General features: G+C 41.7%; 1 protein-coding gene across 9 annotated transcripts; it reads right to left on the minus strand.

Annotated features, from left to right (window-relative positions):
- Positions 1–1,664: 1,664 nt before the first annotated feature.
- On the minus strand, positions 1,665–27,014 carry CCNT2 (cyclin T2). 9 transcript variants are annotated; one of them, XM_064451067.1, is made up of 10 exons: positions 26,654–26,905; positions 25,536–25,617; positions 18,591–18,719; positions 17,412–17,472; positions 16,243–16,305; positions 9,858–9,903; positions 8,367–8,530; positions 6,472–6,542; positions 5,092–6,241; positions 1,665–4,993 (listed from the first exon to the last, which is right to left on the minus strand). In XM_064451067.1, exons 1-10 carry the CDS (start codon positions 26,869–26,871, stop codon positions 4,929–4,931), a joined length of 2,049 nt encoding a protein of 682 aa, XP_064307137.1. In that variant the 5' UTR covers positions 26,872–26,905; the 3' UTR covers positions 1,665–4,928. The 9 variants fall into 9 exon arrangements, 8 of the variants coding, with proteins under 8 accessions (XP_064307137.1, XP_064307135.1, XP_064307138.1 ...); XM_064451065.1 differs by having other exon boundaries at positions 1,665–6,241; XM_064451068.1 differs by lacking the exon at positions 26,654–26,905 and adding an exon at positions 21,225–21,330 and having other exon boundaries at positions 1,665–6,241; positions 25,536–26,308.
- Positions 27,015–27,397: the final 383 nt, after the last annotated feature.

The raw sequence follows: 27,397 nt of genomic DNA on the forward strand, positions 1-27,397 counted from the left end.
ATGGTGCCTTGGGTCGCTCAGCTGAGTCCCGGCTAGCAGAACGTTCTATAAACAAGTCTAACTTTGTGTATTTCTTACTTGATGAGATCATAGATTCTCACATCAAAATCCAGGTGGTTCAGACACCTGTAATGAAGTCCCTCATGCAATAAGGGGAAGGGGTGAGAAAGCTTAAATTCTTTTTAGAAAACCTTGGTTTTCAATGAAAAGTGACTCAGCGAGGAGGGTCACACTTGCTTAACTATTTATAGTGCTTGAGCAGGGCAAGCTTTCCTGTTTTAAAGGGAGTGCAGTCTTTGTTTCTAAAATCAGTGACAAACCCGTCACAAAGCACACGGGCTGCCAAGCCGTAGGTATGCCCGCTTTGCAGCCATGCCAGGTTCCCTCAGGAGCTGGAGCTTAAAATTGAGAACCTGAAAATACGCTGTCCTTTTACCATTGCAGCAGATACCTAGTCTTTCTTTTACACAGTAATATTTTTAAGCTGTGAGCTATTGCTCAAATCCCAGGAAAAGGAAAGGTTCTTAGGCATGCCAACCCAGCTGTTTTACACTGGCTTTGAAACTGCGAACAGCAGTATGGTGTAAAAATTTGCATCTCAAACTACATGCAGCAACCTTTCTCTTCAGGGAAGCAGACACTGAGCCCAGAAAACCCAGTCTTTTGAGATTATTTGCATTCAAAATTAGTGCTTTTTCACAAAGTTCAGCAGGAACTGATGCCATTTTCTACAACCCTCCTGTCAAAACTCTGGTTCTTCCACATAAGTGAAAGAAACAAGAATTCTCCCGAGGAAGGGCTTCCTGGCCACCCAGCAGCGTGCCTTTTCTCCCCTACTTTCCACGAGACAGCTTCAGAAAGGGAACTTTCCAGGTGTTGTCAAAGAACACAGTCTCTGAACTGTGGTAAGAAAACCAGTGTCATTTTAAGTGCAGGAATACAGAGGAATCAAACTCTCAAATACTGAACCTTTTAAGGTTAAAAATGTGATTTGGGTTTGCTGTATCCACCTCAGGAGAAGCCAGAGAACGGCCATTCCCAGTAGCAATGTGAAAGAACCCTCCCAGCATTGTTTTTTTTTGTAAGGTGTACGGGGTTAAGCATTTCAGAGAAAGGAGGAATTAATTAGCTAGATCAGTTTGGCATAACTTCCAAGTCCTTTAAGCTATTTATTTTCAGAACTTATTATGGGAACATGCGTTCACATCCCAATCACAGAAAGCAAAGTTTGCTCAGTCCCCTTCACTGCAAAGCAAGGCTTGGGAACCTTTCCCCCTAAGGTCTTGCAGAGATCCTTGGTATGCTCTTGCCACCCCCACCTTCCCCACCACCCCCCGCTGCTAAAACAATTAAATAAATAAAAAAATTAAGCATGGCCAGCCACTATGCAAACAAAATTACAGGGCTCTCAACCCCAGGGTAGAGTGAGGGAGCAGCTTAAGATGGCAAAAATTTCTAGCGTTTTCAGGTATCAAATACCTGATCCCCATAATGTAAAGGAAGTGAAGGAAACAAATCAGGGGTGAGACTGCCAAGCATTCCACTGTTTGACTGACTGGATGAAAACCAGCAACGTTTTGCCAATAACCGAAACAGGATCTTCTTTGTGTTTACAAATGAAGTTGGAAAATTAAACGTAGGAAAATGGGATAATTTCTGCACAATTGAGGTGAGGTAGGGAATTTTATTGAAAATACTTTTTTTTTTTTACAAGTTCTTAGAAATAAAGTTGTTTTTTCTAATGTCACACAAATGGCTGAACCTCAAAAATTCAACTATGCTACTATGAAACATTTATATTTACAGTTAGCCAAAAGAATATACAGAACTGCCATTTATGCAAATACCGAAGTACCAGATCACAGTGAGATACATTACTTCAGCACTCCCACCATCAGGAACAGATTAAGATTCAACATACGAAAGAATCTCACTATTCTACAAACCTCATATCTCACAAAAAGGGAAGATTTTTAATAGTGTTGTAGCAAGGTCTCCACTACAGAATCATTTTACAAATTACATAATGCATGTACTCAGATTTATAACAAAAAAAAATCTGTAATCAAAGTGATGAACAGAGTAGTAGTGTTGTCTGTTCGCCTTTTATTGCATTGATTCATTCGCTTGCGAGGCAGATGCTGATCCCATTAATTTTCATCCATCTCAAACACCGCAGCCAGGCTGCAATGCACACAATTCACCAACTCGCAGCGGGCTGCGGACAGGGGAAGTGAGTGGCACCTTGTGTCTCTTCTCCCTCCCTCTCAGCCCCTGCTATCACCACCTTGAATTGAGCCTCAGACACAAAAAGACAGATACAGTTTCACGTATTTACAATGACATAAAAAACCAAAACCAATGAGTTTTATGGACATCCTTTACAGAGAAACCAAAAGTCACCGTTTGGATCTCAGTGTAGCATAGCAACAATTTTGTCCACGATATCTCACAATTTCCCAGAATCAAAATATGAAATAGTCCTTTTGAAACAGCACCTTAGGATGAAGACCTATGCTCTTTTCCAGTTTCTGTTAGACAGGCACTAATTACCATCCAGACATTTTAACTCCAAGTTATGATAGCAATTGCTATATTTACAGTACAATATATTGCTTATCCAGAGCAGCTGTATAAGATGCATTTCATGGCACAACTACAAAAGAATAAAAAAGAAAATACTGTAGTGCTTTGAAGAAAAATTAAGACAATTTACTGCCATTTCATCTGTCCGCCCACGCTCTAGTTTGGGACAGCACGTAACACAGAGTACAATTGTTAAAAATCAGACTCAAGAGTAGCGCTGAGATGGAAAGGAAACAGACTATAAAAGGATAGAAAATATTCAAGAGTGCAGAAGTGCGTAACAAGAGTTACATTCTGAATGTAGAAAAATAACCCAAGTCGGTAGAGACAGGACAGATTTGGATTTTGTCCACAGGCCAAGATTTAAGCTTAGATTTAGCAGAAAATGCGATCAGGTTTCCGTTTAAATATTCCTTAAGTGTAGAAAAAGTATCCATAGTTCAAATAAAACTTAATTCAAGTCATTACAAGCGTTTGCATTACTGGAAACAGAGTATTACATAGTAATTGATATACCTGTAGTTACATCATACAGTAACTACCAACCGGGTCGGTATTGAACAGTTTTAGCTTTCCAAGCACAGGCAAGTAACGTTACTGAAAGGGTTAAGCTTCAGCTTAACCGTCTGAGACTTAGGGAGTTACATGAGCGCTAAGGGAACGAGGTGGCTTAGCAAAAGGTTACTTCACATCATGTTCACTTCTAAGTTAAAGAAGTCACTGAAAACTGGCTGTTGCTACCATGTACTGAGTTCGTGCTGAGGTACTTCAGAGCTTGTGAAGAGTTTTGAGAGTAACAACCCAGAAAGTCAGGTGACTGTTATCCAGGTGGCTGAGCTGTAGTGTTGGCTTTGAGAACACCAGAATGTTCACACCCGTCATTTCATTGGCGAGCAAAACACCCTGGGAAGAGCACACAAGCCATCGCACGGACACTTGCGGGCAGATAAAAGGGAGGCTAGTGGTTTAACGGGGAGACTGATTTTTTCCTTTTTAACCCCCACAGAGCTGAAAAAACAGAACAAGTATCTTCCAATTTGATAACTAATGACAAGTACAATGCGCAGAATCAACGATAACTATTTTATTGTTGGAATATAAAGTTGGGATATCAATAGTTTTATTCTTATTTACTGTGCAGACTGCATTCACCTGTAAAAGAAATATGGCATCACACACAAGTACACTTTTTGGATTTCAGAACATGGGTATTATTCTGAAATGGTAATGGAAACGGTGACCCCTGTTTGCTATGAAAATAAATTATGGAGGTTTTTTTTAAAAAAGATGATTTTCCACAATGACCGTTATGAATTGCAGTTAAGTCACATTAATCTACATAACCATTATTAACAGCTCTGTGTCTATTTTACTGCATCAAGCCAATAAACATTTAAATGCACTTCACATCAAAAGATTATGTAAACTTTTATTTTAGTTCCTTTTTCCTTCAGACAACTAGGGACATTTCTGAGGTCTGGCCATAAGGAACGAGCAGAGGCCTACCCCGTTTCCTGCCCCTCTGGCAATACTGTCCGTTGACGACCCTACACGGTACCAGGTACCTTCTCTAGTGAAGTGTCCCTTTTAAGCGGCTTCCGATAAGGCCTACAGTTTAAAGATAAACAAGACAAAGTGCCATCTTTGTGTGGATCACTGATGGACTCTGGCAAGATAAAATAAAGTTATGTGTATTTTGTTATACTTACAAGCAGCTCCAATCCTGAGTATTTATGGTAATATCTAAACATACAAAAATGTATGTACATTTTTCTCCACTTTCTTGTAAACAGTTGTCAGTATACTGTTTTTAATCCCTTTATCTTTGAGACATGCAAATCATACATACAGTATAAATACACGAGAAAACAATTACACTCATTCAAAAACTATGCAACGGAAAGTTGTGGCTGCAGTATTCAAAATTATAAATAATCAATGCTCGAGGCATCCTATACACCTAGAAGCGGACGCTCATTCTACTGTTCTTAGCTGCGGCTGTAGAAATACTGAGATTTGTGCACCTTCCATGCTATTACAGTATTTATAACACTATCGTATGTGGAGATAAAGACTCGTTTACTATACCTCTTCTTTTCAGAGTGAAGGATAAAGCAGCACTTACATATACTGAAACCACGGCAGCAACAGCTGGTGTTGCTACTGCTATATTAGTAAGTTTTCCATTCTAACAATTCTTAAATTAAAAAAAAAAGGTAAAGAAAAACAACCTAAGAATTGACTACATGTTCATTCCTTGGGCACTTAACAGCGAATCCAGCATGTCGAATGTATCTTTGTAGTCCATATGCTGGCTGTTTGTACTGTACTGGTGATTGGCATCAGGACCGTTCTCCACTGGTTTCTTGTCCAGTTTCACGAGGGTGCTGAGATGTCCGTAGCCCACCTGGTATGTGACAGGGGGAGGAGGGGGTAAGGGAAGGTTAAAAACAGAGCTGTGAGAGGATACATACTGCTTAACAGAGGAAGAACTAGATGAACTACCTGAACTTTTGGAACTTTTGCTCATTTTGGAGTGGTGGTTGTGAGAAGCATCGTTGCTGTGCAACTTCTTTCTCGAAGAGCCGGAACTAGAGGAATTGCCATCACTACTCAGGCCAACGGGACTCCTCAAAGCAGTCGGCGTTACTCCGTCAGTGCTATGCTTACTGCCGCCACTACTGCTGCCACCGCCGTGCGAGTGGGAGTGCTTATGCCCCAAGCTGTGGTGGCGGTTTAAAGAGTGTTCTTTGTGTTTTTCCTTATGCTCTTTGCTAATGTGGGGACTCGAATGCTTGCTCTTCCCGCTGCCCTCGTCCGATGAGCTATGCCTTTCTGAGGAAGACACTTTAATTTTCATTTTCAGCTCCTCCTTACTGGCACCCTTCTCTGTGGGCGGGATGGGTATACGGAGTTTGAGCGAGCCACCCTTTTCTTTCTTATCAGACAAGTGTTTTTCAGGCTTTTCCGTGTTTGCGATAGGAATTTTCATTTTTATAGGAGATGTGACAGAAGAACTGCTGGCTGCCTGTGGCTGCATGTGTTTTTTATGCTGCTGTTCGCCCGGGGTTGCTACGTAGTGTTCTCTCACATCCAGTTCAAGGGTTTCGAGTTTGCGCTTCTCTCTGTATTTATCCAAAGACATTTTCTGAGGAATTATTACAGGAGCGGCAACTTGTCCGTGGTGTTTGCTTCCTGACTTATGAGAATACTCTTGTTTGACAGCAGAATGCTCAGCAAGTTTGTCAGGTCTGTGATGTACTGCAGAGTGCAACTGTACGGACGTCCCCGGCTGGAAGTTCATGTTGTACTGACTGGCAGGTACCGTCTCCGGTTTTTGAGAATATATTTGTTCTGTCCGTGTTTGTTCTTGATGCTGAGGCCATTCCTGGTGCGATGCCAAACTGTATGAGGTACTTGGCATTCCCGTAGCTAATATTGCCAAATTTTCAGGTGCGTGACTGTCTGGAACAGAAATACTTCCTGAGGTCAGAGGTACCGGGGCAGGAAATGTGGATTGTTTCTGGAAACTTGTGTTTGCAGCTACACCAGTAACTGTATCCACCAAAATGGAATTCTGGACCAAAGATGAACCAAGAAGCGAGTTCTCGGATACCTGTCCATCACCTTTAGGTTTCTTAGCGGCCTGATTAGCCTAAGCAAAAAGGAAAGAAGTGAAAAGATGCACAGCTTAGAACTCTTGTACAGTACATCCTCATTTAGCTCAAAGGTGAGGATAAGAGCTGACTCAAGGTTTCACCCCCTCCCAGCCCAGCTGCAGGAACAAAGAGCAAATAAGATACAACTAAACTTTTTCCCTCGGTTCATATTTCTCCTAGAAGTTCACCTCTTTTTGCTAGACACTGTTAGAGGAAAATTTCTTACCCGCCAATTTCTAATTCTCTTGAGCCTGCTAGGCGTTTTCTCCAGTATCTGCAGAAACTCATGAGTTAGCTCTGGGTAGAAAAAAAACCAAAGCCATTTCTTACATCTGGTTCTGTAATAAGCAGGTTAAACTTAAGCATTTTTCTAGACTAACAGTATACAGCTTTTGCAGTAGTGACTACAGGCTGCACATGATTTGAATTTATATTGAATAAAGAATTTTGTTAGACAAGTGTTGAACAAAAAAAAGCTGCAGTATTTCATTACGACAGACTTCTGACCACTACACACATTCTGGAAAAAAAAAAGGTTTGAATTTAAGGTTTTGTTTTGACTCTTGCAGAATCTGGATTTGTCAGACCAGAAATTTCAAGAGGGACCTGTACAAACAATAGCTCCTACAATAATATACTTGCCATTCAGCTTGGGCATTTCCTGTATGAAGTTAAGTTTCCTTTAAAGTAGAAATTCCTAAGTCCCTGTTTCAGTCATTCCACCAAACTTCAGGAACAACCAACAACAGCTCAGAACAAAATATAAGCCATCAGATCCTTGGAAGCACCCTGTTTTAAACAACAGCCTTTGATTAATTTGCATTCAAGGCAAAGTAGCTGGCTGTGTTACAAGCTCAAAGATCCTTGCAGTTAGTACGTCCACAAGGAACCACAGGTCTCCATGCTTGTCAGCTGCAAATAAAAATACTTTCCACTTAAATGTAATTTTACTAACAAGCTAAAAATAATTAGGTGCAGTCAGAATTTGAATGCAGAAGTAGATCTCTTGCAGGTCTGGAAGAACTGGCTTCTCCAGAACTCCACAAGCACGTCAAATTAAGCTGCTCCCAAGTGCAAAACTGCCTCAGCCGTCTGGTCTGCCCGAGTCTGTTACACACCCCAGCTCCATCAACGCTTGCAGAATTGGCTGGCGTTCACCGTGAGGCTCACAGCTGACATCTCAGGGGACTTTAAAAATCAGGATGATGCATGCTTACTAAACCCCCAAACCCAACAGCCAGGTGAGAAGGAAGGCAGGGTGGTATCCGAAACTACAGAGACAACTTAAAGAAGCCCTACTAAGGCAGAGGCATCTGAACTTGCAGTTTCAGGCTTACTCTGGTCCTGTGCTTTGCATGACATCTACTCAAGTTTTCACTTTAAAGAAAAAATAATATTGCTGTTAAGAAATACAAGCTCAGAAGAGGAGAAAAGCAGGCCATGGGGAGCTATGCTGGGCTACAGCAAGGCTGGAGGCCTCCGCCACTACTCAGAAACATATGGTTCACTCTAGAACTAATAGCGAAGTCCAACACATCGGTCCAAAAGGCCCAGAAGCTACTGCTTCCACTACAGTAGCATACGTATGCCTTACATTCAGGCTTGACTGTCCTAAGTACTATTTCAAAAGATAGCAAACTTCTAGGTATATGCTTTCTTCTGGAAAGGAGTTTGAGATGTCATAAGCCATACCAAATCGTTAACATAGAACTACCCTCATAAACATGGCAATAGCCTTAAGAAAAGTTGTTTCAGTGACAGCGAAGCCATAAACTTGGGCCAGTGATGTACATAAAACCATCAGGACCATGTGAATTTGCACTGGTAGATTTCCATCTCTTCCCTGGTCCTGGAAAGCACTTAAAACCAAGATTCCCACCTGCACCTACAAAAGGTATGTGGATGCCCCAGCCTATAATGATGAATTAAAGACAGTCTCAAAACCAAGTTTGTCTTCCAAAGTTCTCCCCTCTCCTACACCTTTCTCTCACTCAAGGATCCAGTACGTGAAGTCAGTGAGACTTAATTTGGTCTTAACGCTATGCCTTTGCTGTACTGTGCTCCCATTTTTAGGTTAATACACCCCTGAATTTCAAGATGTGAAAAGACAGCACTGCTTACCATCTAGTAATTCTAGAGTAACTGAAGGGTCTACGTATTCCCACCAGTGTTTTCCATCCGTTGATACTGGAATCTCCCAGTTGGACCACTTGCAGGCCAAGTGAATGCACACACATGCTATCACTGTAGGCTTGTACTGAAGACAGAACGTAGTAAGGTGAAGACTGTTGCACAAATTTCGAAATGAGGAACCAAAGGAAATCAAACATGTAAAACAGAAAACCCAAACAAATCAACCATTAACACAGAGGATAAGGTAACTTGTCAAGCAACAGTAGTTAAACATTAGTTCATGGAACATTTTTCTGATTAAGTTCGTACGATAGCTTACTGCCTTAAGAAAACAAAGGGCAGGGCGTTTATCTCGTAGAAAAGTTTAATTTGCTTTTGCTATAAAAAGTGTGATGAATAGTAAATAAATTTACCAGTTATTCTACTGTACTTAAGTACTAAAAAGAAAGAAGTATAATATGGTCAATTAAAATTTTACAGTAAGAAGCATATAGCAGTTTCCAAATGAGATCATTGGCAGAAGGTACCCAGTAGTTCCACAGAGGCCAAGTGAATTTCTTGTGGGCTTAGCTTTCACTAGGCCTGGACTTGTGGTATTTGTGAACTCGCCTTCAGCTTCCAGCTAGCAGCAGCGCAAAGACATTGGTTCAGTCTCTCTGCTTTATCACAGCTTTTCTTAACAGCTGTTTCAAATACAGAACCTTGCCCATCAAGGAACCACAGAGAAATACTTCTTTGGAATAGTTCTAATAACCAGCAGATATTGCTTAAAAGCTATCTACATGTAATGTAATCCTCTTAAATAAAGCTCAAAGTTGTTTTGCAAGAGGTAAGTTGAAGTAATTGAGAAATCAAGACTGGAGTCAGCTCTCGAATTCCGTCTTTCTGCAGCAGACTATGTATACACAGTCCCCATTTGGAATCCTAGAACTTTAAATTGCTGTAAGTACTTAAGTTTTAAAACTCTATATTAAGATTAAAGAGCCGTTTCTAACAGGAAGAACATTGGACTACTAGTAGTGTATCTGAAAAGAAAAATCAGCTAATTGAAAAGATCTTAGGCCCACTACAATTTTATAAGTTAAGATTGGATCAATATAGCTAAAGTTAAGAGAAAACTGCCATTAACTACAAGTGTAAACTAGAAATAGTTTTGTACTTACCAAGATGCTCGAATTTCTAGGTTAAGTTTAGCTCTTTGTAATCTTTAGCTGCTATTCAGGCTACCAATTTTAGACTTAGGCACTCACAATCGAGAAAATGTCATCAGAAAGCACCACTACACTTCTCATTGTGCATTTAACCCCTTTGTGCCATCAGGCCCTTGTACAATACACCGCACTGCAGACGGGAAGGTACCACCACTGTAGATGGCCCAGTCTCCTGTTGCAACAAGGGTAAGACACATGTAGGGGGCCCTGCAGTAAAGGAAGCTATAGTGTGCTACAACAGTGCAACAAAGAGGTTCAGGATAACAACCTGTTGGTAGCCATGAAATAGGATGTCTGTGCCAAATCCTTGCTTGCTGTAAGAAAAGAAAAATGGAGATATTAAAGATCTGCACTAACTTGTCAGGTTCATTCCAAAACTAAAGCAGTTTTGCCTTCCAAAAGCACCACCTGGCATTTCCACAGAACTGATCTGAATTTAGCTAACTAGCCTTTAAAATAATCTTTTCCGAGGCCATCATGTTCAGTAACTGGAGATGGACCAGTCACTCCATTCACTGACCCACCCCCTGTACAGCCCACAGAACAGGTTCCCTTTGCTCATCTACCCGGCAAAGGCCTCGCACAAGAGCGCGCACTCTTCAAGGCACACCTGCTTCCCACCCTCGCTTACAGATGATCCCTAGCACCGCCTCGGACTGCAGCGAGGCGGTCGGTAAAGGCCAATTCATAGCACTGTGCAAGTTCTGCTCCTGGAGGGGAGCAGGCGTGACAGTCAGAGAACACCCCTCCTGCCCACCCCCCAGCACCTCCCCACAAACAGCCGCATCCCTCTCCCAGACAGAGCCCTACAAGACAGCAAGCTCCTGAGCTACATGGTAAAAAAATTAAATGAGTTTTCTGCTCCCTCTAGTTAAGAGCACCGTACCCATAACATTGTGTTCCACATTTGCTAACCTATGGCAGAGCTTCAATAGGAAATAACTCCATTTTAGTTACAGTCAGGATGAAAAACCACACAAGACTGCAACGTGCCAGAAGTGACAAGCTAACAACCTAGGCTGCTACGGCCATCTAGCCCTGACCCCTACCAGTGAAACCCCAACGCTCCTCACTCAGGTAAGAGAACTTACTGTAACATGCATATAATGGAATAGCTGGGCACAATGGTTTTAACTGAAGATTGACTGCAGCCTTCATTGAATTCTTACTTTGACACTATCACTTGAAATCAGTGCTACCTGCAGAAAGCGTATTGTTGAATCTTATGTCAAAGGGAGTATCGTTAAACTTTTATTTTAATAATAATCATCTTTCCACAAAGTTTGAGAAAGACTGCAATGGCTTTAAAATTTATTTTTTAAAAAACATGATTTAACTGGACTTCTAACAATTGCCAAGGAGTATAAATCAGATTTGCCTCTATGCCACGCAGCCGGGCAGTGCCATAATCTGAGAAGAATTGGTAAGTAGCAAGGTAACAGGATCCGTTCCCACGTACAAATCCTACTCATCCATAACAATCTAAAAGGTGAACTGACAATGTGACAGTGTTACGCTATAGTACTTAGTTTGCAAACTATAATGGTAGTTGCACGCCAGGTAACCATGGAGTTCAACCTTTCCCTTCCCTCCCATCAAAAAAAAAAAGGTAGTATTACCAAAAAAGAACAAGTGAAATGAGACTATCATAACAAAACAAATGAAAATACAGAATGGTTGAGTAAGACTGAAATGGATGTCTTGCTCTTCATTTTTTCATCAAAGTAATGTTTAAAGGATCTTCAATGATTTCTATATTCTGTAAAGTTACAACACGTGTGAATTAAGGGACCGGACCAAGAAGCATCTCTACTCTCACTGAAATGTCCCTTTTGAACAAGGAAGAAAAGCAGATGCCAGAAAACTTCTATTTAACATCAGCTTGAAAGTTGAGTAAATCAAAACAGATACCTGGAAGAAAAGAATCACATCTTGAAACACACATTTTAGCCTCAATCCAAAATTCATGTGCTACATACCTTGCCTATACTACAAGCAGCATAGCAGCTTTTAAATTTATTTACAGCTAAATCATCATCACTGCCAAAACCAGCAAGCAATTTCAGATCACAGCTAAAGCCTATGGTAACGCAAGGCACAGCCAAAAATATCCATCCCAAACTCTTCTCTTACATTTAGGACAGCTTTGATTTAGCAGTATCCATAGCTAAAATTAAAGCTAACAAGTTTTGCTTCCTGTATTTTGGTGTTTTATTTCCTCTGTAGCCATGGAAAGCGCATCTCCAAATTAAAATAATCTTGAAGCAGAGGCTACAACAAGCCAGCAGAGCTATTCTCTTGTAACTCACAAGTCACAGGACTGATGACAATGATGCCACCGTTAATAATCAGTTTTATATTTTATAAGTCAGGAGAGATTTAAAACCCCTACCCTGTCTCACTGCTGCAGAAGCAACCTAAGGCAGGGGATTATTAAAGCAGTCGTCATGTCTTTGAAACAGAACTTGCTGCCTGATATACCTTTCAAAACGCTACTGGCTCCAAGGAATTCCCAACTCGAAACCAAAATGCTTTTTACTGGGCATAGCCACACAATTCAACTGGTTGCAATTCCAAGATATCCAAGTCTTTTCTTCAACACTAGGTTATCTTGGATTTTGAGATAATCATGAAAACGTGACTGTCAAGTCACCCTTAGAAGGGTGGTAGCTGGCTGTGCCTAGGACCCTGACAACATATGTGAGCGCTCCCCAGAAAGAGGAGGCCGCAGATAAGTCAACATCAGAAGAGAGAAAGCTTGCTGGAGTCCTTCTGAGCAAAAGAAAAAAGGCATGGGCTGTGAATGGAGCTATGCTGGTGGATGCCCGTTGTATCTGGAAAGGGCTGGAGGAGGCATTCAGGGCTGAGCAGTCCTGGTGGCTTTACATTCTTGAAAGTATTTAAACCCTGGGAACAGGCCTGTAAAAGCCTGAGGTGAAAGTTCAGAATGTCAAAGCTGCTTGTAGCAGTGCTGGAGTACAGCTGGTGTTTAAGACCTTTCCACTCCACTTAGTAGACTAAGATTTATATTTTCCTCATCAGAACACCCTCTGAAAAAGCAGACTCATTCAGATTCATCTCCTCTTCTGCCGCCTTGTCTTTATTGGCCCAATTTAACCAATGGTAGCTGTGCACGCAGATACTATAGTATGTATGAAGAATTTGACAGTGCAATTTCCACAAGATTAGTAAGGATCATGGGTGTTCAAGATACCTGATAACCCGTAGAGCAGCGAGAACAATCCTAGAAATCCTTGGGATCCAATCTTCAGTTCCAAAAGAAGGTTGTGTACCAACACAGAAAAAGGAATGATCGAAGACTTCCCAAGATGGAGGTGAGGATAGATTCCTCCCCTTCAAGTTCCACCAGAAGCAGGCTGGGAACAGACCGATTTTGCACCAGAGCTTAAGAGGACCACGTCACAAATCTATGGTCTCAGCACTAGGGCAGTCTCAGTGCTGGTCATTTGACTAGCATTCAAGCCAGTAAGGTAGTTTGACACCAGGAACAGTTTTTGGTTTCTTTTTTCTTTTCTTCTCTCTTCAGTACTGGAGCATCCTTGGAATGGGCACTGAAGCTTGCTGACAGGCCTTCACAGATCCACTGCCTCCAGATTCCTTAGAGGATCTGTGGGATCCTAAGGAATGATGGTCCTGTCTCCTCTTCTCAGTCTCTTGACACTGAGGAAGAATGGTGCAGAAAAAAGACTGAGCCTACACCATTTTCCTTGTTTACTATACTGACCAAACTGTAAAGATGGAACAATTTCATGAACCCAGGAATCTTTGAAAACCAGAAGGAATAATTAGATACCTTATGCCTGAACATCGTAAGTCGTTACATAACTATTACATTACTATCCAGTCACCCCTTATCTACAATGATCTGTGTTGTCTAATACTACTTTGCAGAAAGGCTTTCGATCTTTGAGATGAAGAATTCAACTTTTGTTTTAGTTGTACATTGAAGCAATTACATGTATTTGCACCAATTCTCACTTACTCGTTCAGCTTTGGCTTTCAGCAATCGATGCTGGCATGCCACCACTAGACTAGACAGTCTTCTGACAAGGACTTTGCTGAATCTTTTGAGCATCATCAACAAAACCTGAGGGTTGGTTTCTTTCATTTTGTTTTCATAGGGGGTAGCTTACAGGTTAATGCACGTAACAGCAACAGCATAAAGCACATTACCCTAGATGCACGACAACAAAAAGTGATACAGAAAACCAGCCATCCTCTTAGCCACTTAATTAAGTTCAGCCAGCAGAAGTTTTAGCGACCAGGGCATCTTCTCACCACACGGCAATTCAGTGCACACACGCTAAGCCAAAACCTTAAGTACACTTGCATACCTCAGCTAACTTTGTTGCCTCTCTTTTAATACTTAAATAGTCAGCCACATCATATTCCTCCCTTCATTCTCCCCCAAACATACAGTTGAAAGTTTTAATCATAATAGCCTTGGATAAGCTAATGGCCTTTAGTAAAAAGGTATCTCTCTGCCTTCTGAAATAGTGCTTTTTGTCCAAGATGACACATTACCAGAACTGGATGAAGCAACCTTGTATTTCTTTAAGTTCTCAGTCAATCTCTTTAGCACTAAAGGCTTAACACTGACAAGTCTTAGATATATTTTGAAAGCCTCAGGACTTGATATCTAAGTGTTGCACCTATTCACATTAAAACAACACACTGTCCAGTAAATAAATGTTGAAAGAGAGAACTAAAATTATACCGCTGGATCTTTCAGTACGTATCACTCTGCCCAAAAGCCCAGCTCTTTATTCACTCAATACATAAGCCTAATGTTCCATGGCAATTATTCTCTACTTGCTTGAATTGCATGCATGACTACAGATTTCATGCTCAATGTTTTTAATTTATGGATTTTTTTTTTTTTTTTTAACATGAGTACTCAAACCTTGTGTTCACAGCCTATACCACCCCTAGGAGGGGCATATGCTGACAGGAATCCATTTGCATACAGGCATACTAAGGAATACACCTACTCCAGTGAGCGGTTTTCAAGCATCAGATGTATTACATGCACTTTGTACCAGTCCCTCAGGTACATGGATTTTCAGCCCTCACTGGAGCCTTCAGATTTTAAGACTTAGTATAATTTTGAATTCTAAGTGTTTTGCTAAGCTGTGCTGACGTTAAATACTAGCTTTAAAATATCAAATCTTAAAAAGTAGCACGTACCTTCAAGGTATGAATTTTGTCAGTACACAAAAGTAGCATACAAAATACACAGGAAAAGCTGAACTGTCTTAGAGTGGTATCTACCCTTGACTAACAGAAATAAAGCTTGCATAGCAGCATGCCTTTCATCTTCTAGGCTCAAGTCAAATACACTGGCTAATGCGGAAATCCTGATGCAGCTCAATACTGCCTGCCACCCTTCCCCACAGCCCCAGGTACTAAGCAGAAGTGCTGGGGTTCACGCAAGACAGTGACATACATGCTCACGTTTATATTTACCAACAGCTAAGAAAATCCAAAGCAAAATCCTACAGAGCTACCGATGCAGACTATGGAGATGTCAGGTGCAATTAGAGTTATGCACCAAGTCACAACCAAATCTGGACGGAAAGCAAGGAATAATTATCTTACAGCAACAAAAGCAATAAAGCTACTTTATATGCAAATAAGTTACACACAGCACCAGTCATACTAGAATCAAACTCTGAAGACACTATACCAGTAAGCTACTTTAAAAGGAGAGAGAGACTTCCCTTTCAAAGATCAACTTTAATTCTAGAGTTACTACAACACAGATCTAGTTAACATGATTAAGTTGCACCTAACTTTCCTATATTTTATAGGGAAAAAAACCCAAATAATTTTGAAGCACTTAACTTTGCATTTTTCAGTGCAGCAACAGCTGATGACTACAGTATAACAACCATGGTCTAATTGTTTCCAAATAGTTTTTAATTGAGGAACATAATTAGGGTGAAAAGCTTATTTTAGGTGCTTTTACAACTGATACCTAATTTTTTCATCCTCCATCTTATGAGAGGATTTTTTCCTCTCTTTACAGCTCCAAAGGAAACGAATATAAGAACTAAAGGTGTGCCAAGATTCAACCAAAAATACTAAAGAACACACCAAGCTTCTAGCTAGAGTCACATTAACGAGCTGCACACAAGTTAGAGGACACGATCGTTGAACAAAAGGTTTGGGGTTTTGTGCTATCATCCAAAACAAATAACTACACCCTGCTCCAGAAAAAGAACTAGTCACATATTGAAGTAGTCACATGTGATAGCAGACCTGCTATGCACTCTATCTGCTAGGCAGGCAGCCAGGATTAGCCATCAACCAATATGCAGACTAAACTTTACTTCAGAGTGAAATCAGCCCAGAACAATACTAAGTCATTGGCTATTCAGTTTTCAACTACTAACTGCTTCTGTATTTAAGAAAACACAGAACAGACATTATTAAAATCAAAGGTAATAAGCAAGCAAAACGTGATGAAGGACAGAGAACTGGACTCTTTAGCAGACTCTAAAAGTTAAGATCAAGCTTTTGGTAATTAGCTTTAAACAAACTCTGTGGATAACATTAGACAAATAACATCCCTGTCAAATTTTACTAGAAAGGTAAAAAAGGACTTACAGAAGCAGTTAAAAGTCACTGACCTCTCACTAATTGCGTACATTTCACAACATCTGTGTGCGGATGTTCAATGGTAATCTCAAAACCTGAAGAGTTAAGAATACGTTTTAGAACTATAAGTTTCCATCTGTCAAATACAAACCCCCAATCCCTTTCATTTCCCCACAGACCTAAAACACTTGCTAAACCTTTGCACTGAAGCTCAACATTGTTTAACTGCCTTTTATTCCACACTTTTTCATGTTCTGGAACAGTAGACGGTGTAGCCACTTCAAGATCCATTGGTAAAACATTCCTTCAGTAACTCAAGTCGTAAAGATATATATTTACTTGGGAAGTTACTGTATTTTTAAAGTTGAACCTATCTGAACAGTTTCTAGTACTTCAATAAGTCAGTAAAAGCTGTATTACTGACACAGAAATACAAATGTGTGCACGCGCACTTTATTTATTGATTTCTGGGATGTAAACATGTTGCACCTACGAAATTACATGTTAAGTCAATTTGTAGGTCCATGACTTAAGAATCCTTTCTTTGTTTATGATGCCATTTTAAGAATTAGGTCACTACTGTTAACTTTTTTTAAAAAGAAACAGTATACTCAAAGTGGTATTTAAGAATATCTGAGTAAGTCAGTGTTCTCAGGCCTGCTAGCTGTAATTTTCTCTATGTTACTTTAAAGTCAAAAAAGTTTCTTATCAGAACATTCTGTTTCAAATTTTGGAATCACCTGAATCCATTAAATGGTTACACTATGACTCGTGATGTTCAGAGATAGTATCCCTGCTCAGTTACAGAATGTTCTTCTATTGAAAGGCAAAATGGGGAGGAGCACTTGGTATAAAGCTCTTCCCAACTGCCTCAGAACACATGCACAGTATAAAACATTACCTTACATGAATATCAGCCTAGTTACTAATTTGGGGTAAAATCTGTTTGGAAAGATATACATTTCTACCCCATCAAACTGTCAGAAACATCTATTTCACATGTATAGATATGCTTTTTTTTTCCCTCCAAATTGAACACAACAGAACTGCTAATACAAAACTAAATTCACAAGTCAGAAGTTGTATACAAAACCAGTAAAATTCTAGTGTCCCAATAGCACATCAAAAAAATGCAGTTACTTGGGTCCCTTTACTTCTTCATGGTAGGTTGGCTGCACAGGAGATACTTAGAAAGACATACCTAAAGTTTGAAGCATTATTGTTTCAAGTATAACCAGCTCTTGGGCTTGCTGAAGGTATGCCTGAAACAAATAAGCGAACAGGTCAAGACGTAGCTATCTATTGTCTCAAAATTTTAATTATACGCTTCCAATTTTAATACTGGTACTAGCAACAAGTTAAGACCACTACCCAAGTCAGTCAGAACTGACAACTCTAAACATGTCACTGTAGTAATACTTTCTTCTACCAGTATAAGCATTACTGCAAATTCAGTTATACCAGCCTAACCATCTTTCACAGTAGATTTACTTAGTCTGGATCTCATATAATCTACTCCAGCAAAGCATTTTTGGGAAGAGGGGATGCTGTAAGAATGACAAAGGCTTGCCAGTACAAATCAACTCAAATATCTCTAGGCAGGTAATCCATTTTACAGGTACTTTAAAATACAGCTGGAGATACTCAGCTGGCCTGGGTTAAGCTAGCTTAAGCTTGTGGGCTCAAGCACACATATATATATATACACACACACACACACATTCCTCCACAAGTCATTCCAAGAACTGGGAGCACAGCAAAGGTGCTCACTTTTACACGTCAGCTGAGGTCCAGCAGGGTATAACTAGCTCAGCCTGACCTTCAAGCTGAACAAGTCTGGTGCACTTCCACCATACTTCCTTGTATGTTTGGTTTCAGGAAGACTTATCTCAGGAAAGAAAACATGAACTATAAAGTAGATGGAACCTGTACGAACTCTGGCAAATGAAAGGAAGGCCAGTGTATAGCAGAGGCAGCAGCTGCCAGCTGTACTGCATCCTTTAAAACAGAACACGGACAACAGCGCACAGTGAGCCTCTGGTTGAAGAAAACACACAGTGCCCTGAGCTCCTCTCTGCGCAAACCGTGTGATTTATGGAACCACGCATGAAACCTCTTATTTAACATCTAGTCTGGTCTTCTACTCTGCATGCAGAAGTCTTAAAAATAATGCAAGTTCAAGATGGATCAATTTCTTCAAATTTCATCACACAAATATTTGAGCTTTTAATAAGTTATATTAAGTAATACAAAAGGCTTAAATGGTGTAAAAACAAAAGTTTTTCTAGTTTGCAGACAGCGATAATCCAGCAAAGACAACGTAAGAGATCATTAGATGAAGCGTCATGTGATTATCTTTAAAACCACGACTTCCACCTACATCACTCTTTGTATCCAGTTGTGGCTCTTGAGGATGAAGACAGGCATGTGCTACTTTAATAACATGTTCGAGTTTCCGTGGCTGTTCTTCCACTTTTGCAGCCAAAAACAATGCTGTAGGAGATATTATCTGAAGAAGAAAAACATACATGTATTTTTAAACTTTTTTACAAGTAGGACTTTAATTTTTAGGGAGAGTCTAAACTGGTAGTTAGAAAAGATTTTAAACAGTTCTGAAACCATGCAAGGCAACAAAAATAACTCATCATGTTTTATTTTATAACTGATTTAATCCCCTCAGCGGCATACGGAAGGAGTAACAAATGCATTTGTGAGTAAGAAGTCTGAGGTCAAGCTAATTCTAGTTTGACATAAAAAGAATAGATTGGGTCCAGAAGATTTAGTCACACTAGAACAGGCTCTTTCAATTTAAATATACTTTGTGAGAAAGTTCATCCGATTTCCTGCGCAGTAGTGAGCCATTACACCATCTTTTCAGTAAAAGTCAAAACAGCTGCTGACAAGTTCTGCTAGCATTTGATTCTCCTAAAATGCAAGAAACTTTGCAGAGAACTTTAAGGAAAACAGCTTGTTATATAAACACAGGTTGTATACATAAAAGCTGACTCTTCCAAACTTTTCTATATACCCAGCAGTATCTAGTGAACAAAGTACAAGGATTCACAAAACAGCAGTTACACCAAATGTCAGTAAAGACTATAAATCATGTTTACAGATGAAGTTTTTCATAAGACCCCAGGTGTCATAAGCTAGCAGCAAAGCACCCATTTGCAGTTCAGGATCACCTAGGAGTTAGCTATGAAATAAGAGTTTTAGTGGTAGTTATCAGCTAGAATGACTGACATACCTATGTACAGACCATAAGTTACTTAAAAGAATCAGGGTCCTCTTTGTATGCAATGCTGGCCACGACAAACATGAATTAAAACAGCAGCAGCAATCTTCATGTAGACATTAGCAGATTAAATTGGTTAAAATTAAGCCACTATAAAGCATTTATTCAGAGACTGAAACAGCTGCTAGTTGAACATTTAATTAATGCATGGTGCAAGCAGTGCAGGTATTGGATTTCTCATTCAATGCCCAAGCAGAAATAGGCTGAATGAAGTGAATGGCAGCCAGTTCCCCCTAAAGGGAGGAGGTTTTTTGGTTAACAGGTAGCCCTTTGTTATGTCAAAATAAAACATTTGGTATGAAATTGACAATATAGTAAAAATCGCAACAAACTAATCAGAATCGAACATCTAAGTGACTACCTATGACATTTCAGGAGCTTTACAGTGTATCGAGGGAGTATTTTGTGCCTCCTTCAACCACTTTGAAATGTCCACTTGGATCTTACGTAAAACTCTTAAGTGCAGACTTGAGGAAAACTGACACCCTGGGAAGGCGGTACCCTTTGACGCATAGAAATGTGCCACAAAGAAATCTAGTATTCTAGAAAAAAAACCAAACCACCCAAAACAAGTCACAGGGAGCAAATTCTTCCCCAACAGAGACAAAAAACCTGCTTTCTTTACAAGAAGCTTGTATCCAGGATCACACAATTCCCCTCCCCCACCCCCTTTAAAAAAAAAAAAATTTAAACAAACCAAACAGATAGTCAGGAACCTGTAGCAGTGCCTTACTGCTGGGCTGATGAAGAACAAAAGCAACTGCACTGTGAGCAATGAACTGTTGCTCCCTGCTGTTCCCCCCCTCCCTCTAGCCTTACCATCCCCACCAAGCATCACACGCTTATCCCCAAGTACCCGCATTCAGACCTTACAGCTTTTCTAGCTTTGTGTACAAGTTTAATTCAAATATATCCTAACACAAGGTCTCTTTCTACATAGTTTGTGGGTATAGTTGCACATTGATGGAATCTTCACAATTTACCTTTCTGAAAAAATCAATTTCCAACAATTACCGTGACTGAAAATATCTACATTTCACAGAGACATTCTTCGAACCAAGTCACCAATAAAATAATCAGCAAATTTTCGCCATTATTCTATGTCTGACTGCAGTCAAGTTTTACTTCACTCCAAAAAAGCACCTTCTTCATCATGCTGACTTCAGGACATCTTCTAATGTACTGAAAAAGATCAGTTCTGACCAAGAAGTCTCCACACAATTCCTGATCTCCAAGACCTTACATAAAACACAGTTCTGGAGGCTGATTTAAGCCAAACTGATTAACTGGCATTTAACTCTGGTTCATCAGAAATCTAGGTACACCCCAATTATTTACTTCCTTAAAAGAAAGTATTGGCTTCTGGTCAAAGAATTTCAGGTCTCTGTCTTGTCTGGGACTAGGGCTCTCATTCCCAGTTTAGAGCAGGTCAGTATTTTTGTCTAACCTTGGTATTTATTCAGGAAAATAGACATCCTAATAAAAATTCAGACCCAGCATGCACACATTCTTCAGTGAAGACAACACACCCTGCGAAGTGTATAACCGGCAAAGTTACTCAAATGCTTGCGTTCATTTCCAGTTCTCAAAAATGGCAGAAAAAGCGAAGTAGAACAAAAAAGCAAAATTAAAGACACAGACTTGACAAAGCTGTAAGCTTCCTATAAATCTTCATTTGCTATAAAACAAAATAATTCAAACAAGTTATCTACCACGTACCCAAAATGCTTTAAGACTTTAAGAAATATCTTCACAAGGAGACATCTGATTTATGAAATGAAATCCCATTTTTGTACTAGCTGAGATTCTCAGAAACAAAGTCCCGCTGAAATAGAAAAACCCAAATGTAAGAGCCTTATTAGCACAGTCCAAGAGCATTATGCAGCTAGTTTTATTGGTAAATGTGGTACAAGTCCTTCTTCACTGAAAAAGTACAAGACATATTGGAAAAAAACAGTGATGCTACAATGAAGGCATTCGGGATAGTCTCAGAATACATCTGCAGCATGCACATAGTTTTCTGAGAACTCCTCTCCCTTTTAATGCCAATATTAGTATATGTTTAGACTTGATACAAATTAGCTTAAGACATAAAGCGGTTCCAGTCTATGAAGAGGTGTTTCAAGCGTGAACACACACAGAGTTACAAGTTTGGTTTTTATCATCATAAGCAGGAGCTCACATTGCAAAAACACAGCAGTATGTTAAACTGCAAGATTAAAACAGAAATGAAGTGCCCAAAACAGCCTCGCTAAAGCTTGGTGCATATTATGCAAAGTTCTTAAAACTTTCATAACTGAAGTTAACAGTTTAATACTGCAATTTGGACAGGGGACAAGAGACAGGAAGGGAACAGAGGACTGGGAAACAAAAAAATCCCTCCACACAACTCACTCACTTTAGGGAAAAAATTCTTCCTGCAGCCTTCTTCAGCCACTGTGCATGTCACACAGAAAACCCCTTGACATCATCGAGTATATTTTCAACTGCTTCTGGTATGCCACATGGCATGTAAGGATTATATTTAAAAATACAGCTATCATTCAGATTCCTTACCCCTCGTTTCCAGCATACCAAGGATTTTTCCCCCTTCTGTGTTCTTAAAATCACCATGTACTGAAGAATAAACCTCTAAAAGAGGTATTCGCTATATAGTAATATCAAACACACCAAGTACTACAGGAACGGGATTTCCAGAAGAATTTTAATTTTCAAGATATTTTAAAGTATAATAGTCAGGCTAGTATTTCCTATGAAGAGCCAGCAAGTTCCCTCCCCACCCTGATATTAGAACTGACTAACTTTATGTTACTATGTCCTGGTCAACAGTAATGTAGAAGGAATAATTTGTACTGCTGCTGAGGAGATTCATAGTAGTTCCTGAAACGTCATTTGCATGGCTAGGGAAAATTAGTAGTCAGGGTACCCCATTCTGGCTACCAGGGTAAAGCAAGTTTCCACCCTGTTACTGGGGCACAGCAACCTTGCAAGGTCTTAACCTGCTTTGATTGCAACATCAAAACCTCAACATCATCTTCTTTGCACCTAAATGTACGTACTTTGTAGATAATCCATAGCAATTCAAAAGTGACTTGCTAACCCACAGTAACTGTGCAAAAACAAGGATATTTGGTCATCGGAGCAGTAAACGTAATACATTCAAAATGAATGGAGACTACATTAACGGATCCATGCCACCCCTGCGGCTCTACAGATTGAGGACACTGTTGGGAAATCCGTTTACTATTCACAGTTGACTCAATCTTGAAAGCCTGACATATTGTTTAGCAGTAACTTCTATTGAAAGGGGAAAAAAAAAAAAAGAATTAAGACAACAGCTATTCAGTAAATGAGCTTCCACTAGAATACCTGTTTATATACAATGAAGTGCATGTGACTTACACAGAGGATGTGTATTTGTATAAACCAGCAATTATACATAGCAATAAATATGCAAGTGTTTATTACTTGACTAAAAACATCAACCTACCAATAAAGCAAGAAAACAAAGGCTACATTTTTTCAGCAGGACATCATGAGGCATTCTGACTAATGGCCATCTAATTTTCTAGCCCCAGCCTTCAGATTCCTTCTTGCCATGGCTAAACATTGCTACATGCACACAACAATACTTGAGATATACTCCATATACCATAGAAAATTTTAGCTAGGTCTTAGTTTCAAGACTGCTACTACCTTACTGTTTCATTTCTGAGGGTTAGTTTCTTGCAGTGGATAAATATTGTTACATTTTTTTAGCTTGCCAAGTACTCTGGAGATTTGAGATTAAGTATTTATTACAGTCCTTGGCTTTTGCTTGCTCTACAGAGCGCCTGCCAGATGGTTTGGGAGTATTTTAGAAGTGACTCACATACACTTGGACACCGCCCCCTTTACCCTATAGGAAAATAAGTAAGAAAATGCATTTGCCCATCGGTGCGCACACAAAGCTGCTGCCTGGCCTTATGCTCATCAAGAACAACAGAAAGTGATTCAGCAGGAATCAATATTACTAAGTACTAACTTGCAGCACACTTGCCTCTCTTATTTGAACACTATTACCTGAGAATTAACTGAACAATACACTCCCCCCGCCCCGTAACAGTTGCAGTGTCCATTATATTCAGCCCTTACATAGCTTATTTGTGAATTTTAAGATTCATATATATAACTTAAGGCATAGTTTTCATAACAAGGGCACCATATATCCAAGCACTACTGTGCTTCCAGTTCCAAGTGACTGGTATTTTCCAGTGTCTGGTGAAAACCCAAAGACAGCAGCTAAAGAGCCTCTCACTACCTAAACCTATCCTAGATTACCAGATGACAGTACAAACACTAATCCAGCAAGCGATGTATTAAACACAAGCCCCAGCTACAGCAGCTCTACGCAGAGTGACCTCTCCATTCTAAGCAGCTCTGCCCAGTTTATCAAGTCCACAAACCATCCACAGTCACAGAAAACTCTGGATGCCTCACCAGCCGCTCTTCCACCAGCTACAGGTTACTGCTCCGTGGGCAGGCATGCCAAGGGGAGAAAAACGGAACAACTGTTTTATTGCCTTCGCTTCATATAGTACAGAAACACTTTCAAAGGGCACATTCCGTCACAAAGCTTCCTGGAACTTGCTTCTCACCTGCGCTATTCTTGCTCTAAAACTAGAAAACTGTTTACATTTTGATTTATGTATATATCCATTCAATATGTAGCTCTCTATCACTACACAGACAAGCCCTGCACTATGCATTTCTTCCTGTTAAAGTGTTTCAGGCTTATGCATACCTAGCTCAGGTCATACATAAAATACTCTAAGCTTTTATTGCATAAGGACCTGTAACGCTACAGTTTTGGTAACAAGCATGCTGCAAGTTTGCACAAAAATAATTAAGTTACTTCTGAAACGTACTTAGAAACTAGCAGGTATTTCTTGCTGGAACACCACGACATGTCCACCTGCACAGCCAGCAAAGATAAACAACTTCATGCCAGACAAAAGAGTTGGCCAACACTGTAACCTGCTTTTACCCAACCCAACTGAAGCAGAAATTTGAGACACTGCAAGGTTTGTGAGATTCCACCCCTTGGTAGACCAAGGACTGCTCTGGTCTAGACTGTAACATCTGTCACCCTCTCAATCTGTTTATTTTGTCATGAAAAGCCAAGATCTGAAAAAACTCGTCCTTGCCAATTCGTGATACGCCACCACCATTATTAACTGTTTTTGCAAAGCTGTGATAAGATACTGATGCAAAGTCCTTAAAAAAAAAAAAAACAAACAACCACCAACCAGTCAAATACCTAGAATATTACTGTTTTTCTAACTATTGCCTCCAATACTGGACATAAAAAAGGATTAAAATTTTCAGGTTGGGATCTCCAGTTCCACACCTGTTAGAAAAAATCACTCAATTACAGAGAGTACTTAAACAAAAGAATTCAGTTATTCAGAACATATTCTGTATTCAGATTCAGCATACTCAGTTCATTACTTGAAACCAGAGAGCAAGTATTTCCTTGTCAGATTTAAAGATTTTTCTTGTCTATTATGACTTATCAAGCCGCTTAAGACTAGACTAGTTAAATGAATTTACACTGTTTTTAAGAACAGATACATAATCCATATGGATACACGCAGAGCCATATTCTAATTGTCAGGCGCACCATGCTAGCACTACCGCTGACTTCATTAAGAAAAACGTGTGCTCCTACACATCAGCCTTTCAAACCATGGCACATAAGCACCAGCCGGATTCGAGACATCTAAATGCAACCTTCACACATCTGAAATGCATTTGCTAATGGTGCCTATTTTTTAAAATTTTGATGGTAGAAGATAAAAATCTAATTGCTGCTAATTAAAATGATTCAAAGTTGAAAAGAAATATCGTTATTGCTTCTAAATTACTGATAGGACGCCAGGATTCCTGCAAACAGACCAAACTTTACAATCCAGCACAAGAACATAACACTTGTCAGTCAGACCGCCAAAATTGTGGGCATATTGTTACCGCCTATAAAGCCATACTTACATTTCGATTAAATTTTGTGAAGGAATGATGCATATAAAACCTGTGCATGTAAACAATTGCAGTATTTATCGTAAGCTGAGATCTGGAAGATTAAATTAAGGAAACACTATACATTGAGAAAATTGTTTACAACAACCGAAAGCGATGTGCTTTCATTGCTTTCAACACATTGTCTTCAGGGTGAAAACGAATTAAGGACGTGACACTTCAGAACTTTACTGATATTGACAGGTACTTAGCCCATATTAACACGTATCTTTCCTGTCTGCTCACAGGCGACGTGGAGGTTCCTGCACCAGACCAGCCACATCTCACCCACTGAATGAAAGTGGGCGGCACACGCTGAAATACGGCCTCAAGTGCTTTTGTGTTGCTCCAATTCAAGCGTTCCGGTTGGGGATTTGAGCTTTCCCTCTTAACTCTGACCTCCTTTTTTCTTAAATTAAAGAAGGGCTAAGGGGAGACGCCCGCTTCAACGGAAGCGACTCCGCAAGCAGCCAGGACCTACTTTGGAAGTGTCTAAGCCGGCACAAACGCGGCCACAAGGCCGGGTGGGCGCCCCGGGGAGCCCCCGCCGCCCGGAGCCCCGCCGACACCCGGCCCCTCTCTCACACGCCGACAAAGGCGGCGAAGCGGGGGCTGCGGGAGGCTCCTCCTCCCGCTCTGTGCCGCGGCTCCATCCCGCCGGGGAGCGGGAAGAGCCCCAGGGCGGGTTACCACACGGGTGGGGACGGACTCCCACCGCCCGCTGCCGCCAGCCCCGGCCCGTCGCCCCCCTCAGCGCGCTGCCGCCAGCCCCGGCCCGTCGCCCCCCTCAGCGCGCTGCCGCCAGCCCCGGCCCGTCGCCCCCCTCAGCGCGCTGCCGCCAGCCCCGGCCCCTCGCCCCCCTCAGCGCGCTGCCGCCAGCCCCGGCCCCTCGCCCCCCTCAGCGCGCTGCCGCCAGCCCCGGCCCCTCGCCCCCCTCAGCGCGCTGCCGCCAGCCCCGGCCCGGCCCGCCACCCGACCCCTCGGCTCCCTCAGCGCACTGCCGCCCGCCCCGGCCCGGCCCGGCGCCCGACCCCTCGGCTCCCTCAGCCCGCTCCCGCCCGCCGCCCGTCCCCGCCGCCCCGCCGGGATACACGTTGAGGCGCTGGCCCATATCCTGGATGAGGTTGGCCGCCTGCTGCCGGTACGAGAGCTCCTTGTCGGCCTCCACCCCGCAGCGCCGCGAGGGCGTGTTCTCCAGCTGCTCGCGGCTGAAGAACCAGCGCGATGCCGTCGAGGAGGAGCCGCCACCGCCGCCTCCCCGCGCCGAGGAACCCGCGCCTGAGCCCGCCGCCGCCGTCACCGCCGCCATGACACTTCCTCCCCCTCCCGCCGCCGCCCCGCCCGGCCCCGCCCCGCCGCCCTCCGCCGCCGCCGTCGCTCTCGCGAGAGTTGCAGGCGCGGCCATAGAGAGCGGCGGTGCGGCCAGAGCGGCCGCGGAGAGGTTGGGGGGTTAGCGGGTGTCACGTGGCCTGCGGGGCGGCGGCGGGCGGCCACGGCTCCGGCGGCACGTGACGCGGGGAGTAACGACTCCCTCCGGCCCCTAGGGGACGCTGTAGCACCCGGAAGTGATGTCCCGCGTCCGCACTCATTTGTCAGTGGCCGGTCGCCGGCGCTGATTGGCTGCGGCTCGGCGGGCCGATGACGCGGAGGGGATAAACCCGTTCCGTCACGCGTGCGTGTGCTGTAGAGGTTGTTGGGGCGTGTTTTGCGGTTCGAGCGGCAGGTTCTTGGCTGGGTGAGGAGCGGGTGTACTGCTGGTGCCTTTCGGCTGCAGTCGCTTCAACCTCAGTTACTTCAGGCGATCCCTGTTTATTGCCTCATGCATTACGCACGGC

The sequence above is a fragment of the Phalacrocorax carbo genome, chromosome 5 (genome assembly GCF_963921805.1).
Source record: "Phalacrocorax carbo chromosome 5, bPhaCar2.1, whole genome shotgun sequence".
NCBI lineage: Eukaryota > Metazoa > Chordata > Aves > Suliformes > Phalacrocoracidae > Phalacrocorax > Phalacrocorax carbo.